The 23,060-nt window shown below is 35.5% G+C and overlaps 1 protein-coding gene across 1 annotated transcript; it reads right to left on the bottom strand.

Annotated features, from left to right (window-relative positions):
* Positions 1-5,274: 5,274 nt before the first annotated feature.
* Positions 5,275-21,468, bottom strand: caly (calcyon neuron-specific vesicular protein). The gene is made up of 5 exons (XM_066693097.1): positions 21,329-21,468; positions 13,371-13,514; positions 12,566-12,685; positions 11,740-11,853; positions 5,275-9,031 (listed from the first exon to the last, which is right to left on the bottom strand). Exons 2-5 carry the CDS (start codon positions 13,497-13,499, stop codon positions 8,828-8,830), a joined length of 567 nt encoding a protein of 188 aa, XP_066549194.1. The 5' UTR covers positions 13,500-13,514; positions 21,329-21,468; the 3' UTR covers positions 5,275-8,827.
* Between the last annotated feature and the right edge of the window lie 1,592 nt (positions 21,469-23,060).

Below are 23,060 nucleotides of genomic sequence, written 5' to 3'. Positions count from 1 at the left end.
AACGGATTTCTGATTCATCTTAAAAGACGTTGTTTTTCAGTGAGAGGAAGTGGTTCATTAAAACGATTACAATATGTATTTATCTAAAGCAGACTTGAAAATGCCGTGCTGCCAAAATTACCAATACTCCTCTTCTTCAGCGCTACGGCAATAGCAGCCATATACTTCTCTCAAATTCAGTGATGCTGCAATGAAAGTGTAACAACTTGAGATGGTGTTAAAGTCACAACTTCAATGAGTAATGAGGAAATCTGTTCTTCCACACTGTGGTCTATGGCACAAACTCGATTAAGGATTGCTGATAGCATTAAAATATTCTACTACAGAATCTTTTTTTTTCACACAGCTGTCTCACTTGTGAATATTAACTACATCACACGCTCACGTTCGAACGCATTAGAGCACACACAATCAGCATTTGGAAATCAGGTTCTGTTGTTGGGAAACTTTAAATACAACATTTAGACATCTGCACACAAATCAGCAGTACGAAGGGAACACATCTCGACCTACAAAAAACACAACTAAAATTAGGCGATTACCTAAACTATGGATTTCACTGCTGGCAAGCTACATGCATCAAGCCATACATTTTGTAAGCTAGTAAACACACGACTTGGCAGTTGTTTTTCTGCATTCAGACAGAGTAGTCCACTTAGGCTATGTTTTGTAACCAATCAAAATTGATGGGGTAGGCATCTGTTTTAAACACATCAAAGACTGAAAGTGTAATGGATATTTTAAGAAAAAATTTGAAAAAACACAAACACATCTCACTTCAAAATAAATTACAATGTTTTCCTTTAACAGTATACCATCCAATTTGTAAGCCATCCAGTGTTCTCATAAGTTAACAAGAATTGAACAGAAGTCTGTGCTTCAGGATGAATGGAAAAGCTGCATTCTAAGGCCCTCGATCCCAATAATTTTCCTTTTAGTTCATTGCAAGTTCTTCAGTTAGGGTCTACACACATTACAACATTTTTTATTGCATCTGTTTCTATTTAGATTAAGGTCAGGCTAAGATAAATCAACATCAGTTTCCAAGAATTGTATGATAATGATGGCAGAAAAATGCTCACATTTAAACATTTTTAAACTCATTCTCAGCTAAAATTACAGAAGAAAAGCAAAAACAATATAAATCTGAACTGATGACAATTCCCTAATCATCTGAAGGTAACATGTGCAGAACCAAGTATATATAACGTTGCTATCATCAAAGATGGCTTGGTGAATGCCAGAGTACAGGGTAGTGGACTATACTGGCAGGGTTTGAAAGGCATTTCCTCCTGGCGCCAAGCTTGAGGAAACACACTGAGTTCAGGTATTGCACTTTATGTGAACAGAGCCCTTCAAGGTCAGGTCTGTGGTCTGCACTCTGGCTTCTAGGAGACAGCAGATGCACGGGCCTGGGTGAAATCAGTTACATGTGTCCAGGTACCGAGACCAAAGACATGCAAATACAGATGGTGCGATAAGAAAGAATACATTTCATTTAAGATTAATTTGAGTAATGCATTTCACTGAAGTATTTTGATCAAGATTCTCACATCCCAGGAAAGTTGTTGACTTATTTCCCACAATCATCATATCAAAAGGAACAGAACACCTCTTTTCCATATTTCTTTACTATATCAACTCTTCCCTGCCAAACTACAACAGCAATGCTGGAACTTCAAAACACCGGTATGTGAAAAGAAATGTTTGTGGAAGAGGTTCCCAGACTCATGAAAGGTAATGGTATTCTCGTTTTAACTGAGTTTCACATCACACAAGATTAGCATCATGAATTGCGCAAAGTCAAAGCTCCTATCAAAGTGCTTTAGTGTTTCTAAATAATGTGATTTGAGTGGAAATCATTAGATTAGGATGTAGGCTAGGTCATAAAATAAATTGTGAACATATTTTTAGTCAATTTAAAGATCTCATAACATTTTATGATTTTACATAAGTACTTTTTTAACATGTTATACTAATGCTACTGTATATGTGCAATATTGTCTTTTACTTTTTTGTGGTTTATTCACTAGCTGCATGTAACTGACAATGTGTATGACAAACCTATCACTTTTTCAAATGAGCAAATAAACATGTCGTTTCTTGTTTTAAATCTGGGGTTTTAATTTAAACATTTCAACATCATACACAGCTTCACTCTGATACTGTGTAAACAAGCTCTGTAAGTCTGCTCAAGCACAATTTCACACAGTCATTGTCTTTCATTTCTGGACATCCATATTCTGTACCCTGTAGGAACATTCCTCAGAGGCTCAAAAGAAATATATGCAGTTGGAACTAGGAGAGCAACCAAAAAAAACAAACTGAGCCCTTTTATGGATTTGTAAATGAGAAAAGATCAAATCTGAGTCTCTAATATTGAGAGTTTTGTGGTTAATTTCTCCCCTAGTAGTCTACTTTCACTTTGATATTTTTAATATTTCATTTGGGATTGTTTTGTGGATATCTTGATGAAAGACTGATAATGAAATATTTAAAATGTGCCTTTTACATTTGGATGGCCCTGCTAGCAGTTTCTACAACGTTTTTCCAAGAACTCAGAATTTAATTGAAGTTTTTAATTTCAGAAACTGAATGTATTTATTCATAAACATTGATTACATCACAAACATACAGGCGTTTCCATGATTGTTGTTCTTAATACTGTAACTTTTTTTAATGGAGGCATACAGGGACGTTTAATGTTAGGGCCCAACGTAAAGATCAAATGTAAAGTAGTGCCTATAAAACGATGTTGTAACTACATTATGCATAATAATAAAAAAATGATACAGTAGTTTGGGGGGTTGATTTCGTTTGCTACAAGTGGCAACCCACCATGAAGTAGCTTTTTTTCTCCCACACAGATAACGCAATTAATGTCTGAATCGTTTTTGTGTTTTCAACTGTTTTATCGGCGATACAATTTATATTATAAACCAAAGCAATGTAATTGACATCTGGAGAAATTCAAATGTACGTTTTTACCTGTCTTCATCGCTTTGCATTGCGGCCGCCATCTTTCTGGGCTTGTAAACACAGGGTGAGTAAACCTGAATACTTACTGCTGATATCAATGAATGAACCAACGGTTCTGTACAGTTATTCATCATAATTGTATTTAATATCTTTATGGTCTCTGGTTATGTTACTTATTGATAATAAACGTTTGCATAAGTCAATTGTTTGTGTAGTTTTCACTAATCAGTAAGATTTCAGTTCAATTAAAGTGACCTCTGATTTCAGACTGTCAAAGTACATAGCCTATATAATATTTATATAAAGGCCTGTTACCAAATGCTTATTTGATTAAATCCTGAGTCAGTGTGCTCCTTATAGTGACAGAGATTACTTTTCCAGGTCCAATAATTGCCATACCACCTAAAAACAGGTGGCACCTCAGCAGACACATAGATAAGGGTAACTGAAAGAAAGTAGTGAAAGATCATACATGTTGACACAGAAATCTTTTTTAAAAACATTTTGAAACAAATCAAATGTAGTTTGCCACATAGAAGAGGAGAGAGAACACCAGGGAAGCCAACATAGTGTAGGAAAACATTTAATGCAGTGTTATCCTATCAAATATGAACTGCAATGACAGGAAAATTCACAATCACCAGCCTTTCTGAAATGTTTTTTGGCAGACAGTAGGCCCTACTGATTTCTCGTGGAGGTGCTAATATCCAGAGATAATCTGTCATGATCATGAGACGGCAACATGTTTATACTGAGAATGTGTTTTTGTTGGTTGGAAAAGAAAACCAACATTTATATATTTAAATATTGATTAACTTATCTTGTGATCTACAGATAATATACAATATGACTTTAATCCTTTCCCATGTCTTCACAGAGCTGTCACAGTTTCCAATCCATTCCAGCAGGACAGAGGAGAGGGAGGCCAGATCACTGTTTCTCAGTAAGCCAGTGATTCATACTTAATTTTAAAGTATTAAAAAACACTTCCACAGAAGTTCCAGATATGCCACTGCCAAGGAGAACCTGTCTGTGGTTGACATGGCTCTCTTATTGACTGATTTGTGTCCACCTACACATATTCCCCATTCCTTTAAACTTCAATTGGATTAAACCACACATACAGATATGGAAAGAAATAATTAATTCAGGTATTTCTCAAAGACGTTGTGTGATGTTTGCCTAAACTCCATATTATAAATAGACTGGAAACTAGCCTACAAGACTGTTGTGAGCTTACACCGGTGATAATGTAGGGAGGCTTTGTTTAAATAGCCTTTCATTTTTAATTAGTTTTTAGCAAAGGTAGTGATTTAATAAACTTTCAGGCTGCAGCAAATATGCATTAACAGTCACCCTGCAATATTTCTCGGAAAATCCCTGTAGTGTGTTTAGAAGATAAATAGGAACCACTTCCCTTTAATACCTTTTCCACTATTTGTTGTTTGTTTTTTTCCATGGCGGGGACTGATTTAAATTTTCCATGCTCACAATAACCTTTTGATACACAACTAAGCCCTATCACCAAGCATGAGGTCTATAAATGTTCTCATAAATACTTTTTAGCACTTTTATTTAGTTCCATGCCCACGGCAAGTTGTTTTCAAAATCTGTCACTCAGCAACTAGCCAAAAAATAATAATTAGTATACACTGTGAGATTTCAAAGCTGAAAACAGTACGGCGCTTCTTAGTCAATGCTTGTGCTAACTGTGCTAAACTCCCCAGTGATGTGGTTGAAGCCGACAAATTGGGAACATTCAAAAATAGACTGGATACGCTCTTTCGATCACTTAGTTATTAATGTGGCATTGTGGAGTAGTTGTTTGGGCTCTGGAACTGGAGTAGAGGGTTGTGGGTTCAATCCCTCGGTGGGGGCACTGCTGTTGTACCCTTGAGCCCAACCCAGCTGTGTAAATGGGTACAAATGTGATATGTTGTAACAATTGTAAATCACACTGGATAAGGGTGTCTGCTAAGAAATCAGGTAATAATAAAAATAATGGATACTGAATGAGCACGATGGATCAAATGGCCTCCTCTCATTTGTGAACTTTCTTATGTTTTGAGGCCATCTCAGCATTGTTCCTTATATGCAGTTGGTTCTTATAGTATAAACTACTGATACCCAGTGCCATTGTGGTATTATTACAGACATCTGCAAGTACATAAAACCTCTAGATCCTCCATAAAATATTGATGCCGACTTCTTTAATTAACACACCTCAATAGTCGTCTGAGCCTGAAGAGAAAAAACAATCAAACACTTTTATGGAATAAAAACAATGGTACAAAATTGATGAGAAAAGTGAACATTGATTTATTTGTGTTTCTCAATAAGATCAAAGCAGATGACTACAACATTAATTTTGGCACTTTAGTACTTTACACAAAGTAATGTGCTGCTATGTGAAAAGGTCACATTCTCTATTAAAAAGAAATCTACAAAGTGCTGTTAAAATGACCAGTGTTTACCACAAATTGACCAGGAGCTGCGTTACAGATAAGGTGATAACCAGTGAGTGTCACGACAATTATACACCATTTAAAATACTCACAAGGCTGTGAAGGTGATGGTGAGGTTACCATGACCTGCAGTACATTCCTTAGAACACTCCAAGTTTAATATTTATTAAGCCTTTAGAAGACAAGTGTAGAATAAAAATTAAAATATAGAAACAGAAGAATAGGTTCCAATTATTGTTTCACAAAAAAAAAACTGAACTACAGAGCAATACCCTGTTCCAATAATGCAGTGTTAGAATTAATTAACACAACAGTTATCTGCAAACATGAGCAGTTAAAAACTACACATTTAATTTTGTTGACAAAAGACTTAATGTTACAGGCTGCTCAGTATTAAACTGAAAATGCTTTCCAACTTGTTTTCACAAGATAAAATTTCATAAAATTCTTTCCGTCTCCACAGGTTATTTCTTTTAATTTCTTTAAATGATGTTGCATTTGGTTTAATCCTAAAAGCCTACTAGGACATGCAAAGCCATCTAATACATTGCGTCTATAAAGTTGATAAGCTTATATTGTATTTTACTGAGCAAGCTCTCAAAGTGTAGTTTCTTTGATGTATCTTTACATAATGTGGGTTTCTGAATGATGGCATTTTTCTTTTGCTCTGATGTATTTTTTGACACAATCATTTGTAAGATATGACAGTTTTAGAGTACACATTCTTATTTTAAATATCATATATTAAAATGTACCACCACAGTTTTGCTGTTAAAATGCAACTAGGAGGCAAAAATATTACAATCATAGTTATAGTTTTGCACTATTGACATGTCATCTTTACAGCCATGTAATTATGTACAGGAATACACAGTCAAATCTAAAATGACGCTGAAAAACTATAATATCACTTAACAATGTGAGAAATTGTGTTAGGATAAAACTAATTTGCCCATTAGAAAATATTTGCATTTGAAAATGTAATCCCCTGAAAAAAAAAATTGCATTCTTTAAACTTTTCATCAGACAACTGTAGAAAAATGCACACATTTTTGACACTGTTTGGGTATACCATTTTCACATTTTTGACCTGCTTAGTTTTTAATCTGGTGCTTGATAGTCCATCGAATGTGAAGATGAACAGTTCCAATAAATAAAATGACATTATGCAATATTAAGTTTAACATTCAGTTAACGGACATAAGCAAAGTGTTGTAACACATTCATTTGTTTTGTTTGTGTTCATCTGAAAGCCAAATGATAGCTGCCATTTAATAGCCTGCTGAATGATGGAGACTTTGCTATACAACAGGGCTCAAGAGCAGTAGATCAGTATTTATTGGAAATTAAGAAAATAAATGGCATTCCTATGGTATTAAATAGTGAATAAACAAAGGTGATAATTTAAAAAAATGGAAGGTGTAACTTTGGTTTAAAATGTGGGATATAAAGGAAACTTTAAATTAGTTAATTCGCAACATTGCAACGCAACAGGCCACATTGCCAAACATTAAAAATTGTGTAGTGCTGTTATGTGCCTATATATTTTATATTAAGGGTTATGAAATAATAAAACAAAAAACTTCTAAAGTCTTAATTTCCTTACAGCCATAAAAACCCTGTGTTGTAATTTACTTTTTCCCATTGTGGTGCTTGCATATTCTATATGCATATTATTTAGAATTCTGCATGACAGAAACATGCAGCTGTGCTTGTTTGGCTAAATTATCAATTTCTATGACATAATTTCCCAGTTTCACACCCAGAATTTGAAAAGCAACCCAGGGAAAAGAAAAAGATTTACACACAGACTAAACAGTTCTCCCACCGAAATGTGTGCTACTAATACAACCAATTCACCCAAAAGTCAATTTGTTATATCTGGATCCAGCATGATACTGCTCTCATAGCTATTTTAACAGAATAGACACAGCACCTCTGGATAATAGTGAATCAACAAATGAGTCTCAGAGTACACACTAAGTGCTGTGTTTCGAAAGAATATGGTGATTTATTTAGGTATACACTACTGTCAATGCCACTTCGTTTGCAGTTCTTAAAATGACACACAAGTCGGGGCAGTCCTGCTCATCCCTGTATGTTCAATAATACGTTGCACCAGTTCGGCACTGTAAAACAGTAATACTGATTGCTGTGGTGTTGCTGGTAAATATCAACATCCTTTACATGTGAAGGGAAGGAAAACACAGAAATCCCCCTACACCTGCAACCGAATGCTCAAGTCTGCACCCAAGCGGGAATGACATCAGTGAAGGCGTATTCTTCCCTACAATCTCTTTTACAATATATAACTTTCAAATGTAATGTTCGAAGCTATGGACAATCAGTAAGTTATAATGCACGTCGCCAGTAATTACATTTTTGTACATTTTTCAAAGTGTTTTTTTTTTATATATCAACCATGCCTACTAATTCTTTACAAAATGTCCTAGGCTTTGATCTGCTTATAGAGAATACAAATTCATACAGACATTCATTGAAAGCTTACCCTATGTGGTTTCAATTGAGGCAGCTTGTCCATCTATCATATATAAGGTTATCCCATCAACAAAATTTGCAAATACACTCCACAAATTTAAATAAATAAATAAATAAATAAATAAATAAATGGCTTAGTAAGGCTTTTGGAGTGTGTTCAGATAAAGTTTACCTTTAAAAACATGGATCGATTACACTTGAAATATAGAAGAGAAACAGACAGTTATACACATTTCCATGTTCAGAAATGCTTTCCCATGTGTGTTTATGTGTAGTCCTGTCAGGGAATACATCAACATATAAGCTACAGTTAATAGGATTTGCAAATGTTGCTCAGAACAAAATTATCTTTACAGTGTTCTGGGTAATGTGGCATGGCTTAATTTGTGACCATCTCAACTTCCCATTAGTAAATTACAGCACAACTCCTCAGATATACTCACTCAACGAGAAGAACCATCTCAAAACCCATTAAGTATCATGTCTAATGGCGTTAAGGAGTTCAAGTGTCTTATGTGAAGCTTTAGATAGATCAGGAGATCCAGGGGAAAAGAGGACTTTACCCTGCGAAAACCTGATGAAAACAATTGCTTGTCTTAAAATATAACTTTTGCTACTTCCAGAGATTTCAATAAGCTGTTCAAAATGGAATTCCTCTTGAAAACACTTGAAAAACAAAAATACCCCCCCACCCTCACATCACACAACTGTCTGATTATTTCTTGATATTCTGTGAAAATAGCTTCTGAATCAGGCACAGTCCTAAACTATTATTATCAGTATTATTAATATTTTATGTAACGCTTCAATAGTTTCAATAAAATTACAATACCATTGTTACGTATAATACATTAGTTTCCAGTTTGCTTGCTTTTTTCTTCTTCCTATTGCTGGGAATGGCTTGACTCCTCTTTAGCCTTTTCTGCCTCCTTCAAGGCATTGATTACTGGTAGCCATGGGGATGGCAGCTCCGGCATGGTCTTCTTGGCCTGGTTCAAGTGGCTGATGGCTGTGTAGAGGCTTCCGCGCGGGCCTGTCTCCTGCTCTGAGTAATACATCTCCAGGGCGGCAGGGGTACAATGCTTGTGCTGCAGAAAAAAGCAGAAACCCGAAGGATTGACAGACACTTTTCTGACCATGGCTGGACTGAACTGTAGGGTCTGGACTACAAGAGGTGCATTGGGCACAGAGCAGTGATTGAGTTGTAGCTTCAGCCGACCAGAAGCTGCATTTGGACAAAAATCACACTTCATTTTATCACTGTAACTTAAACGCCCACAAACAGAAGGTGCAAAGGTTTAGGACACAGTTTTAATCTCATGAAGCAAATCCAAAGAGCATAGCAAAAACATGTTTGTTCTATCTCTTGATGTTGGATTTCCATATAGTGCCTGGAATGTGTCACGGGAAAAGATTCAATTGAGAGTCAGAACATTCCAGAGGAAGTAAAATATTCCCAGATGGAAAATTAAAGAGGAGATTTCTGACCTACACATCCACTCTTTAAAAGAAAACACTTTATATGTCTGTTTTGTGCAACAAATGTAATGCCACTTCTTCATAATTTGAGTGATTTTATTTCTTTTCATGTGCCAAACAGTTATTTCAGAATATGCTAATAGCCCTGCTACCACCAACTTCAAAGGAAGAAGCAACCCCGCAGGGCTTTAATTGCAGTTTAGTCACAGCAAGTCTAATTAAAGGCACCCTGCATTTACATGCCATAGATTCTCTGTGAGCGAAAGGCAGGCTCCCTTGAGAAAACCTTCAGCCATCCCGTTTTTGCTTCAGGGGCTAAACTGTCTTCCTTTGTGTTTCCACACTCTTGTGTCTTACTGAGATAATGAGACAAGATCAAAAGACACAAGCAAGTATATGAAAAGGACTGTCCTACCGATACATTATTGATTTGTCTCAAAAACAACAACAACAACAAGAGCAATTAAAGAGAAATAAAGAGGAATTTTAAAGCATTCATGTAAAAGCACTTTCTAGTACCTCAGGATGGGACGGGAGGTTATTCATTCACTGAAACAGATTCACTGCACCTTCATTCACTAGATTGAAATAATGAATGAAATTAGAATTAAGGAGAATTTAAAATAGCCTCTTTCGTTTCCTTAAGGGTCACTGATCACCTGTCAAAATCCCATTCTCTGTTTTTTAAATGCAATCGCTGCAGCTCTTGTTATCAGCTTCATGAGGCACTGTAAATCATGTCAAGACTCATATGTACTGTGTGCAGCAATACTGAAACCTCAGCAGCTTAATTTAAATACAAATATGTACACAGGCTGAAACACTACAGACTTAAATGAATCACAAAGCAACCAAGTGGAATTAATTTGTAAGTAATTTTTCAACAGCACACCCTAAAACTAATTTTAAAATTATCTTAAATAAGTGGTTAAATGATTTTAACAAGAAGAAAGCACATATTTTTCTCATGCATAAAATGTGTCCTTTTTGATAGTGTTTTGTTATCTCCTAATTCCCAGAGTTTATTACATTACAAAATACTATTAAAATGCCAATTAAATGTACAGTGCTTAGTCTATTAATTTAAATTCAATTAGTAGTATTAGTGTAGAATGGGCAGTTTAAAATTATATATTTTATTTACTGGAGTGTTTTTTTGCACAGGACAATATTGCAGAAGTATGTTAATAAATAGACATTGTTATTGAGTAATATTTACATAAACTTCACTGCTCCTTCTTTCCATGTAAGCTATTTTTAAAAGCTTTCTAAGAATAGAATAATTTTTTTCCACAAGAATCAGTTCAATAAAGATAAATGACGACCTTGAGAACACATTGAATCGGTCAAATTAGACTAGAGCGGGGCAGAGATAAAAGAGGGTGGGAGAGACAAGGCGAATCCACGCGGCCTGTAGAATGAAATCAATATGATTGCAGACCTAGTGTGGGTACTCCCAGAAGACTTTGTTCAGACTGTGAACCTTCGACCATCAAAATAAAGAAATACGTTTAAAAAGACTGCAGAATACAAAACTGTCCTCTCACTGACCACACAAAACACACTGCAACAGATGTATTATTTATGACTCTCGTGTTTCATGCTACAACCACAATACAGAAAAAGGCAATTCAAACACAATATGAATCATAATATGTCGGCTACAATTATTCATTAGACTGCGGTAAATGTCTAGCAAATCATGAAGAGAACGCCCAACACATCATGTTGTGGCTTTGTTTTGCATCCTTCTAACCAGACATTAACCATGTTTTCAATGCAAGGATCACTTAATAAGGTACTGTCAGAAACATATCTCTATAAGTTTAATTATTGCTATGAAATGTCAACAGCACCCTCTACCTTGATACCTATCTCCTTCACATAGCCATTATTCAAGCAAATTGGAAAATTATTCAAATCTGATGTTTCATGTTTGTTAGATATGATCGTTATCGAAATGGCTACTGCCAATCCGAAGGAATCAATTATTGAAATATTAATACACATCAACTAAAAGGAAAATTAAAATGATATATGTAAGGCATTCTAATATAATCTCACCCATAAAAGGTAATAAAGGTAGATGTACATCAAATGCCACAATACTACCATGTCATGATTTAATTAACAAAATAATCTAATATATTATGAATTATTATATATATATATATATATATATATATATATATATATACACACACACACACACACTTTACTAAAAAGAAGAAATTAAAAGCACACAACTAAATAATAAATGAAGGTAATTTTCCAGTCATGTGTTTACCGAGAGACTGAGCTGAACTGCTTTCCTTACCTTGAAAACGAATCCCTCTGGACAGCTGAGCTGGTCGTACCACAGAGCCTTGTACATTACTAGCAGTAGAAGGCAGGCCAGGAATGCCATCGTGATGAGGATCAAGCCAGTGAGCTATAGCAAACACACAAAAGGCAGTTAACCTCTGAGAAACATCAGGATCATGCAGCAATTGTTCATACACCTTAAAATGGACACATCAAATAAATGTATATATCATCATCAGCCTTTCTTGATCCACTGCTGGATGAAGGCCTGCCCAAGAAGTTTCTGCTTGTTTCGATGTACAACATCTCTCTTCCAAGTCACACCAGCAAATCTTCTAATTTTATCTGCCCATCATTTATGTGGTCTTCTTCTAGGTCTTTTAAATTTGTTGGGTTCCATTCTGTAGCTTTTTTTTCCATATTTGGTCTGTTCTTGCAATGTGTCCAGCCCATTGCCATTCGAACATCTTCACTCTTTAACAATGTCACATACTTTTGTTTGTTCTCGGTTCCATTACATCGTTCCATAGTTAATGGTGTTGTTTACAGTTTCTGTATCATTTTTGCATTAAGTGACAAGGTTTCCGAACCGTATGTGAGCACTGGTAGTATGCAATGGTCAAATACTTTTCAAATGGGCAGACTACCCTTCAACAATGTACTGCATCTTCCAAATATACTACATCCCATTTTCATTCCATAAGGTCTCTCTGTGTTGATTTGCTGTCCAAGGCAGATATAACCTTCGAGTTTAGAGAGAGAGACCGACTGACAGAGAGAGAAAGAGGGAGAGAGAGATACAAATTCTGTACATATATGATTAGCACTATTTGCTTTACCTTGACTTTCTCCGACACCTCATCGTATAGGTTTATATTCAATTTCTTAATGCCAGGGACATACAGCTTTCTTTTCTTCTTCTGCTGCAGTTGATACTCTGTTGTAGTTTTCACTATCACCTAGGGAAGAGGAAATGCACACACAGTAACAAGAGTGTATTGTCTTACAGTACCTTTACACAGTCATTATAAAAGAATACAGAAGCTGTTGAATTCAGTGAGGGACGTATCTAGACTAAAACAATACAGTTTTTGTTTTGGGATTGGGGCTCACATTCTGGAGGGTTCCACAATTTTGTGATAAGGAGATGAAAGGGTATATAAATCTTTGCAAGAATATTACCTTTTAGAAGCATGTCCTGAACTGGTCAAATGTATATACAGTGCCTATAGAAAGTCTACGCTCCCTTTCAAACTGTTCACCTTTTGTTGCCCGGATTTAAAATATATTTATACATTTATTTATTTTCATTCATCTATACATCCTACCCCACAACTTTCAAGTTCAGACAATATTCTAGAAACGTGTATAAAATTAATTGAGAATAAAAACTGAAACAGCTTGGTTGGATAAGCGTCCTTCAGATAAGCCTTCAAAATCACACACCAAGTTGAGTGGCCTCCACCTGTGTTAGATTGTAGTGATTCACATGATTTCAGGGTCAATATTGGAAGTCAACAGGGGTAGAAATTCTTTGATAAGGGTGTCCATACATTATAAGCCATGATTATGTACTGCCTTATAAACTGAAACACAGCTTGTTGAACACTTATTTGCACCTCTTTATAATGGAAGTCATGTTACCTTGTCTGGAAATGGCTGCTGTAGCTGATTCACATCCAGGGGTGTTATCAATGGGATGTTATCAAACCCATCTTCCACAGACTGCTCCTTCTCTGGTTTTTCAGCCAGATTGCTTCCTAACTTTACCATGTCTGATTGGCAGGTCTGGGTGGAAACAGAACAGAAAATAACAGGTTGTGTTTAGCTGTTTTTGGTAGTTCTGGATGGCTCCTGACAACACTATAATTTTCCTCGGTTGCCTGTGAGTTTCTGTGAAATAATTTCCAGTGCTAAAAGAGAAAGGAAAGAGGCGTTGGGGGAGGGAGCGGTGCAGAATCGGGGCTCTGACACTCAGGTCTGTGCAGTGTTGTTGTTTCGCTAAACAGACGGTTAGTTGCAATCAAAATATGATTTATGCAAATGTTACAATAATGTTTTTAGCCTGACCACAGGACACTTGTATAATTTTAGCAGGTTTACTTATACATATATACAGTGTGGCCAATCAATAGACATGATAGGGTGAGTGAACTCTCATCACTCTTTGTTATTTTTTTAGTTGCTGATCACAAGAGCATGAAAACATTATTGAATGGATTCTGCAGGATTGTGATGTATATGCAAAATAACACAAATGCTATTAAATATAAAAGACTATTCATGCGATCATTGAAATTCCATGCTATCATAGAATTAGTGCATTCTTTAACCACTACAAAGAGACAAATCAATACATACAGTATATACTGGATGAAGACAAGTATTATACATTTTACTAGCTTAAATTCACAACGTAAACAACTAACCATACCTGCAAAGCATTACTTTGGCATTTAATGGCCACTTTATATTTCAGATTTTATTTTGTAACCAATATTTGTTTAACATCTTTAGCAGGCAACATAATTTCATCGTAGCTTATAAATAAAAAATATGACTCAAAAAAAAGCAGTAGTTTGCACCATGTTAGTCTCACACAAGTAAAAATATAAAGCTGTATGTTCTGTTTCAAAATTAAATATTGCATGCAAGTATTTTCAGAGCTTGTGAAGGGGATGTGACAGCCTGAAAGACATCCCAGTGTTGTCTTGGTAACTGCATATGTAAGTGTAAGGGCACACAGTGTATTTTATGAATATTTTATTTGAATTGCAGCACAGAAACATTTTTGCAAGCTGTTTGATAAAGCACCTGCTCCCTCAAGAATGTTTAATAAAAAGATTGAAACAAGTGGTTTCTAAGAGTGTTGAATTCACTTGTGAGCAATGCTGAAGACTAATTCTCAGATTATGTTAGTATTCATAAAGATATTAGCTATTTAATTTATTTAAATATAGTACAACATGTTTCTGTATCACAATAGAGATAAATCATTGTGCCTTGTATTAGGCAAGGTTTGTACTACATATTTTAACTGTAAATGTAACATTATCTTTATGTACGATTAACATTATGGAATTTCAATTGTGTCTTCCAAAGATGAGGGTACTTCATATAATTTCATAACACCAAAAATTCCCATTTGCTGAAAATAATCTCTTATCATTAATAATGTATTTTTAACAAATACACGAAAAATACAGTATAATGCAATTAGTGCTGGAAAACACCACAGCGTCCATCTTCTCCCTCTCTGGAAGCTCTTGGTATGAATTTAAAAATGCTCCCACTGAAGAACTTCTTAAATTCCTGTACACGTAATTCAAGTTCTTTGATCCCACAAATTGTTTTTTTTTTTTTTTTTTTTTCAGCAATGGGTATTCTAACTCCAGGATATTAAGTAGGTTTTATTAAACAGCAGGGTCAATATATTTATATTTTTCCTTCTCCAAGAACACTTCGGAGGTCTTAAGGTTTTAAAAACATCTAGAAGCTGAGGGTTTACATTTCAAAACATTACCATTGAACACAAACAGCATAGCATTAGAGCAGCGGTGTACAAGGAAATGAGAAAATAGCCTAGCATTTAACTTTCTGAAGCTCAGTGTGTGATAGCAGTGGGACAGTTGGAGAAATTCAGTCTTTGATGAAAACAACATTGGTAAATATAAACACGCTTGAGCTATCTTCCCCAGCGTTCTTTTGACATTCATTCATGGTCTGTCATTTGTAATAGGTATTTTTTTATGAAAATGCAGCAACATTATCCATTTCTCATTCTCCTACAAGCTGAGGACTGTGATAATCAATAGAAGATTGATCAGGAGGAACAATGTTGACCAAGAAAGAGAGTCATAATTTGAAAGCTACGTAAGATTGTTTATTCGGTTGGTTTATATGTGTCACAGGTCTTCAAGTGAAAATAAAATAGAATTGGAAATTAATATTGCTCTTATATTTTGTAAGTCACCCTGGACAAGGGCGTCTGCTAAGATTAATAATAATAATAATAATAATAATAATAATAATAATAATAATAATAATAATAATAATAATAATAATAATAATGTATTGCTGTCAAAATTGTGCTATGCAGTAGGTAAAGGTTATATGTGATATGGCCACAAGAGGATCTTTCTGACTGTCATCTGTGGCAAGCTCTTTCAACAATAGCCATGGTGGGGAGCCCAAGATCAGCCCTCTAACCTGTGGGTTATTAACAGGAATACAGGCAGACCGCAGACCCAGAGGCAAAGTGTAATGAGCTGAACCCTGCAGGGAACAGGTTAGGAAGTCTGCCAGGAATGCCTATCAAAAATAATCTGCTGCTTACTGAACACCTGTACTGAGGATCAGAGTTTATTGTATCAGTCTATCGTCCCCTTAACTCTTTCACTTCAAGTTTGCCATTATGGGACCCTAAACACTGTGCGTGTGTCTGTGTCTTTCTTAAGTCTTTGCAGGAGTCCAGCAGAATATGAATCAGTTACCTTTTCTTTGAGGTATAAAAGCAGAAAAGTAGTTTTGTTTCTAATCTGAATGAAAGCATTTACACTTTATTTGCCAGAAAAGCGTTCCTGTCAGAGAGCAGATATATAAAAATGGAACGAACAAAAAAATAACTGTCAATGACTTTCAAAAAACATAATGAAACATTATTATTATTCTTAACCTTATTCTCCGCCATGCTTTCATTAAAGTGCACTCATTGTGATAGGCAGAAACACTTGTATGCAATTCTGTTAAAATGCAGAATGCATGAACATTTTGACCTATATAATGGTGTAGATAAGATTCAAAGCCTTAAACTGCAAGAATTTGCAGTTTTTGTCTTGATGAAAAATCTTTCGAGTATAAAATACTGAGTTAATTTGAATGCTTTCTAGAATGACATTGAAGAAGCTGAACGCTAAACTGGAGTATATTTTAAAATCCTGGCTGTCTAGTACATATTCTCTGCTAAACAAAGAAACTAAATAACAGAGAGATGTGAAAAATCATCTAATATACTGTGTATTCTATCTGACTATTTAATTAGCTTAAGCACCAACACACCAGCTCTCTCTCCTTAATCCATGTTCTAGTTAATGTTTCATTAGCATAAACACAATCAGTATTATGAAATGAGATTATTCATGATCCTGTGCTTTCCATTATAGCTTGCTTAAATGTATTTCATGGACACAGCTTTATTATCTGGCACTGCTTGACCTTGTGGAAACTATGGAAATGTTAAAGCTTGATAACTGACTGAACCTTTTTGTTTCTCATAATGACATTTTTTTCCAAGCCGAGTTGATATGTGCTTCAAGGGTGTTTACTATAATAATGAACTTCTGAAGCATAAAAGGGGCTTTCAGAAGAGAACAAAAGTGAGAAAAAAGAAAACTATTTCAAATATAAAACCCATACAGTTTAGAAATTCTATATATTCCCTCAGGCTGTATATCATACAGTGAGAAAGCGGTTCTTTGATTCTGCATGGTGTTTATTATTTTCTTACACAAATCAATCCCATTTCAAGATGGTGTAGCATGAATGCATTTGGTTTCTGAACAATATACTTTTCCCCCTATACTTCTATATGTTGGGTGGTTATTTTTCTGCCATGTCCCTAAAATAAGAATAAATTGAACAAAAAATACAAAACATAAATTGGTCCATGCACCGAAAATATTCATCATAAAAACATTGCTCCAGTTTTTCAGAGATGGATTCCCTTTCCAAATCATCCACAACTCATGTACTTATCTAGCATTTTCTTTGCCTAGCAGTCTCTGCAAACATCTGTTTAATATTCTGCTCCTGCCATACTATTCTCTCCATTACTTGACCCACTTCTAACACATATCCTTTCTCCTTCCTTAAATCTCTACTTCTTCTAGTCACTCTGGTGTACTCTTCCCTCAATTTGCTACAACCTGCTCATGTTTATTTTCACCTGTTAGCTACATAGGAACATCAGGACTGCACGGTCCCTGGACACTCTCTTGTGTCTCCTCAGAACTCCCCTGCAGATCTGAACTATTGTTATTCTCCCTGCTTTTCATTTGTTAAGCCGTTCTGCCCAGGTCTGCACTAACTGTCACAACTCATAGATCATAGCTCTATTTTATTATGACATTTAGTCTATATTTTGCATAAAAATTCACTAGGCAATGTTTGGTCCATGTTATCTTCTCTTATTCCCTGGAAGTATTAAAATGCCATTGTTTTGGTGAATGTGAGCCATTTTATATAAAGGCACAAGGTAAATATAATTGCATACTACCAGTGCTCACTTATGGCTGTGAATCCTGGTCACTTAATGCAAAAATTGATACAGAATCTGCAGATGACACAAAGGAGCATGGAAAGATGTGTGCTTGGAATAACAAAAAGAGACAGCAAAATAAATGAATGGATCCAAGAACAAACCAAAATATGTGATATCATTGAAAGAGTGAAAATGTTTAAATGGCAATGGACTGGACACATTGCAAGGGGAACAGATGAAAGATGGACGAAGGAAGCCAGCAGTGGATCAATATGGGCTGATGGTGATACACACACACACAAACACTATTTGGTCCCATAATGCTCAGCAAAGGATATTGATGTATAGTTTTGTACTTAGTCAAGAAACAAAAGCAACCATGCTGACAGCTGATATATGTAAGATACCAGTTTTCTCTGTAAAATGAATTCACTTGTCAGCGTGAACCAGCTTTCCATTTACAGAGCTTTATACAATTGAGTGTAATCTTTTCTATAATCCTCAAATGTCAACAAATCAGTATATTCGGTGTTGTTATATCAAAGATACCTACTTTTCATAGATGAATTCACAGAGGACGTGCTTAATAGCTTTTTATTCCTCTCATCAATGTCAACAACATTTCTTGAGTTTGCTCATATAACCCCCCATTTTGAAGGGTTGTTTTTGTTGGATATTAGGCAGCAATTTACTGGCTTTGTAAGTCTGAACACCAAAGTAGCAGCAGACTATTAAAATAACTTAAAGTGATATCTTTTCAGAGTTGTGTTTGACTGTTTTCAAAGGTGTCACTTCACTGTGCCGGGTGTAATGACAAGTGAAGCACACACTGAGCAATATATCTAACACAGAACCTTATTCTCAGAACCAGAATCTAAGAATGATCCTTAATCTCTTGGAAACTCTCACATTATTTGACACATCCTCTAATATCCCTTTGCCATACTTGGAGAAAAAGGAGAAGTACCCATCTCTTTGAACTCCCAAACTGCATAAAACTAAATTACAATGATTCAACAAATAAAATATGCATATCCTTTTAATCACTGACACATTACTTCCAGAACTCCCTTATTTGCAACAATTACAGGATACAGATTTGTGTTCCAGGAGAAATTGGGAACGTTCTTTAAGACAGATGGAAAAGTGTGATGCAGATTTATGTTTCCTAACAAGAACATTTTGGTTATGAATTGCTGTTTGCAGTCATGAAAAGAACGATCTGTTCGGGTTTTCATATTTGATTTATGAATATAATATACAAATGCTGGCATTGTCTACAATAAAACTATTCTCTTTGATTAAAGAGTAGCAAATTCACAGTTAACAAAATGTTATTGGGCTCTTAGAAATATCAGAAAAGAGCTATATAAGTACTGAGTTTGGCAGAATCTTTCTTGAATCCAGAAAGTTTGTAAATCAACTAACTGAACTTAAGTCAGGTCACTTGCATTATATACCCCACCCTAGTCTACTACGATTTTTAGACCACTTTAAAATATAGAAAACTGGAATTTGAGATGTTAGGAATGGACAGTCTGGCTGCAGATGATTCGTTTCTCTGTGCCACAGTCACACTGATCTGGCCGCCAGTGGGACCAGGTGAACGTGACTCAGGTTGACGTTATTCTTCCATTGCTGAATAGTTCAACAACATCCTGTTGTGAGGTCTGCTGGGTAATGAGCTGATCTGACTTGGCACTGAGATCAGAAGACCCTCATGTGCCTCCAATCTCCTTCTCTCACTTGTGGGCTGCTATTAGTCATGCCAAACTGGTGATACAAAACAAAACGGGGGCGCTTGTCGACAACTGTGCCCCAGTCACTTTTGGAAGGAGCTCTGTGCTTTACTTACAAGCAGAACAGGAGGTGCCCACAGTCCCGTTACATCATAAGACACAGTGAAAGAACAAAGTACGTTTTAGCCGACGCAAGATCCTGAAAAATCGAAAGTACCATGCCACACAACTGAGGGGTCATGAGACATTTCTGCAGCTTCAAACTGTTACGTTTCCCTGCTTTTGTGTGTTCTTCAAGTTCATGGTGTGTGCAAGCAGCACTGTGTGTAACCGTCTCATTCAAGTAAGGTGAAATATGTATTTGAAAAAAAATACATATATTACTTATGCATATTTATAGCATCAGTATATATGTATATTATCTCATTGCATTCCAGAATTATAAATAGTTGATAAACATATATATATATATATATATATATATATATATATATATATATATATATATGATAGAGAGAGAGAGAGAGAGAGAGAGAGAGAGATGGATAGATAGATGCACATACATACAAAAATATTTGTAAATTATCATTATTATATATTATATATATACCGTTTAAGATATTCTAAAATGCATTCGTTTAGTTTACAGTAGTTATTATATGTAATATTTTCGTTCTGTAAAAATATCATGATGTTATACAAAAAAATATATATGACAAAAACAAGTAAACCCAAACAAATGCAAAAAAAAAAAAAAAAACGCAACTGGATGATGCTATTTTATTGACTTATGAGCAAAACGGCTGCCATCTTCTGCCAATCGATTAGTATTAGGAGGACGTGAGGTCCTGTAGCCACTGAAACACAGAGCATGCACCTCACTGCTTGCTGCAGTCCCAAGTGCAGAGCCCGACCGATAAAACTATCTTCCAAAAATCATACACATTATCAAACACACATCATAACGACAAACACGACGGATTCAATGAAAACCTCCGCAAACCGAGCCGTGTTGCGAGAGCCGATCGCGCCGGTGCGGGTTGCGTCTCAGCCCTGCCGTGATCTGCTGCTCTTTGTCTTGCAGAGATCCGCATGGGCGGAGGCTAGCATCGCTCTCATACATGTCTCTCGCTGTCCCCCTCTGAGAGGTCAATATCAGAGAGTTGGTAAAACAAAAAAAATGTACGTAATGCTTCCTTTTAATCTCACATTAAACAGCACACACATAACAATTAACAGACGAGATTGAGGAAGCAATTTTCAGTAACGATTCTTGAATCCAAACATGTAAGCATGAAAAGTCCCCGTAATGCTTTCATTGGATCTGTTTTTCCTTCAGCAGAGCAAAGCATGAAATACATCAGCAAAAGGCAAAATGTTTGACTCAATGCAACACATTTGTTTGAGGACACTACAGGTCTGCTTTCCAATCCCCCAGTTCATTGCATATATACTCTGTTACATGGAATATGTTGCAAAGTATGATATGATAATATTCAATGTTGGTGAATGCTGAAGAGAATAATGGAAATAATGCATTGAAGTATTAAGAAAAAGCTGCAAGACACGACGATGAAGAAAACCCAAAGTGAACAAAGACTTACGGCGGTGCTGGTGCTGATGGCTGCAGAGGCTGGGATGCTCTGACAGTGAGCGGAGCAGAGGCAGGCTGGTCCAGACTGGTTGCCGTGGTGATGCTGGGTTTGCAGCAGCACTGGGGTCCTCGCTGCATCCTTCAGGATGCTGGTGAAAAAGCAATGAAGCACCTAGTTACTAATGTGACCTTAATTCAAAACGGTGGCTTATTAACACTCTTAGAATAACGAAAACATGTTCATATCCCAATGCTGCATTTGCTAAAGAATGGTTTATGTATTTAAAAGACAAGGTACCTTAAAGAATATATTGGCAATATCCCCCATGTTACTGGAAAGAACACTGATTACCCAATACTTTTAACAAACCCAAGAAAATGCCATTTTAGTAGCTCTTGTAATACCAATATAAATATCCACCTGCTGCAGTCTGAATCATACATCAGTCGACTCAATGTAATAATAATGAAGCTATCCAAACCAGATAGTAAGATGTTCTTAATTGAATTAAGCAATACATTTAATTCCAGAGCACTTTATTTCCATCACCAGTCCTATTTGTAGAGCTTTCATTATGTAACTAGTTAACAAATAACCACTAGCTACATAGCTGTTTCATTGTCATCAGTTACTCGATAATAGTGTGTAACAGGTGATTTGACTGTCAGCTTGGTAAATATTTCGAGTATCCCCGTAGTTATTTTATTTGAACTAAATAGGCGAAAGGCCCTTCTGCAATGCCTCGCCATTGGTTGATGATTTGTATTCAAAGCCAGTTTCAGGTGACACAGGTCAGTTGATTTCACTTGTTCATATAGATTGGCTCCTGTAGCTAGCCTACATGATTGACAAAACAAAACACTTTAGACTACATCAGCTCGGCATATAAAGGCTGTGCATATAATAATAATTTGATACTGGTCCAAAGGTTTTATTTTGAAATGCATACAGTAAATGAAGCAGCACAGCAATTCAGGACAATTTAAATTGAGTGTTAAACATTAATACCATCACAGCAGAACTTATTAAAGAGACATTTTGCAAAGGATTTAAACATCTTTATTGGTTCTTCATTATGATTTAGTTTTTTGAGGGTTTGTTGATGTTTGACACTTTAAAAAAATACTGGTTCAGATGAGAGTTCATTGTTTGGGGAACCTACACATCAGTTTGGCACAAAAATTAATATACCGTAAAAACATTAATACATATTTTATTGAACAGATCAAAACTAGGTAAAAACAGATTCTGAAATTCAAGTGTTGCATTCTGTAGAACACCCTAATGAGACAATGGATGAAAGGCTACAATGCAAACATACTTTGTATTCACATTTCTTGTAACACACACACACACACAAAGGTGTGCATGTGACAAAAGCATAAATAAAAATCCATGCACTCTCTGGATGTCCTCTGTAAATCAATTATGCTTCATAATTTTAAAATAACTTAGTAATTATACATAAAATACTTACTTTTCTAATCTTAGGCTTTATTTATGGGCTATAGTGTATACTATATTGATGTCTTTTGGATACTTTCATAACAGCATACAACTGCAATTGTACAACAAATTCATAGAACATATCAAGACGTAACTGTACGTTTCCTTTATTTTAGCTGTACTTTTCTAAGTGAAAAATATCTAATATAAGATTAAAAATAATTAAGTAATTTGCCATTACATAACACCATAATCTACCATTTTATATATATATATATATATATATATACATATA

Source organism: Amia ocellicauda, chromosome 20, assembly GCF_036373705.1.
Source record: "Amia ocellicauda isolate fAmiCal2 chromosome 20, fAmiCal2.hap1, whole genome shotgun sequence".
NCBI classification, from domain to species: domain Eukaryota; kingdom Metazoa; phylum Chordata; class Actinopteri; order Amiiformes; family Amiidae; genus Amia; species Amia ocellicauda.
This window is presented reverse-complemented; position numbering and strand designations above follow the sequence as displayed.

What these genes read in the sequence shown, in the direction of transcription:
- caly (XM_066693097.1), bottom strand. Translation starts at nt 13,499, where the DNA reads ATGGTAAAGTTAGGAAGCAATCTGGCTGAAAAACCAGAGAAGGAGCAG. An exon ending in AGCAGCCATTTCCAGACAAG is followed by an intron (nt 12,686 to 13,370) that starts GTAACATGACTT and finishes CCTCTTCCCTAG; the next exon opens with GTGATAGTGAAAACTACAAC. An exon ending in AGGTGTCGGAGAAAGTCAAG is followed by an intron (nt 11,854 to 12,565) that starts GTAAAGCAAATA and finishes TGTTTGCTATAG; the next exon opens with CTCACTGGCTTGATCCTCAT.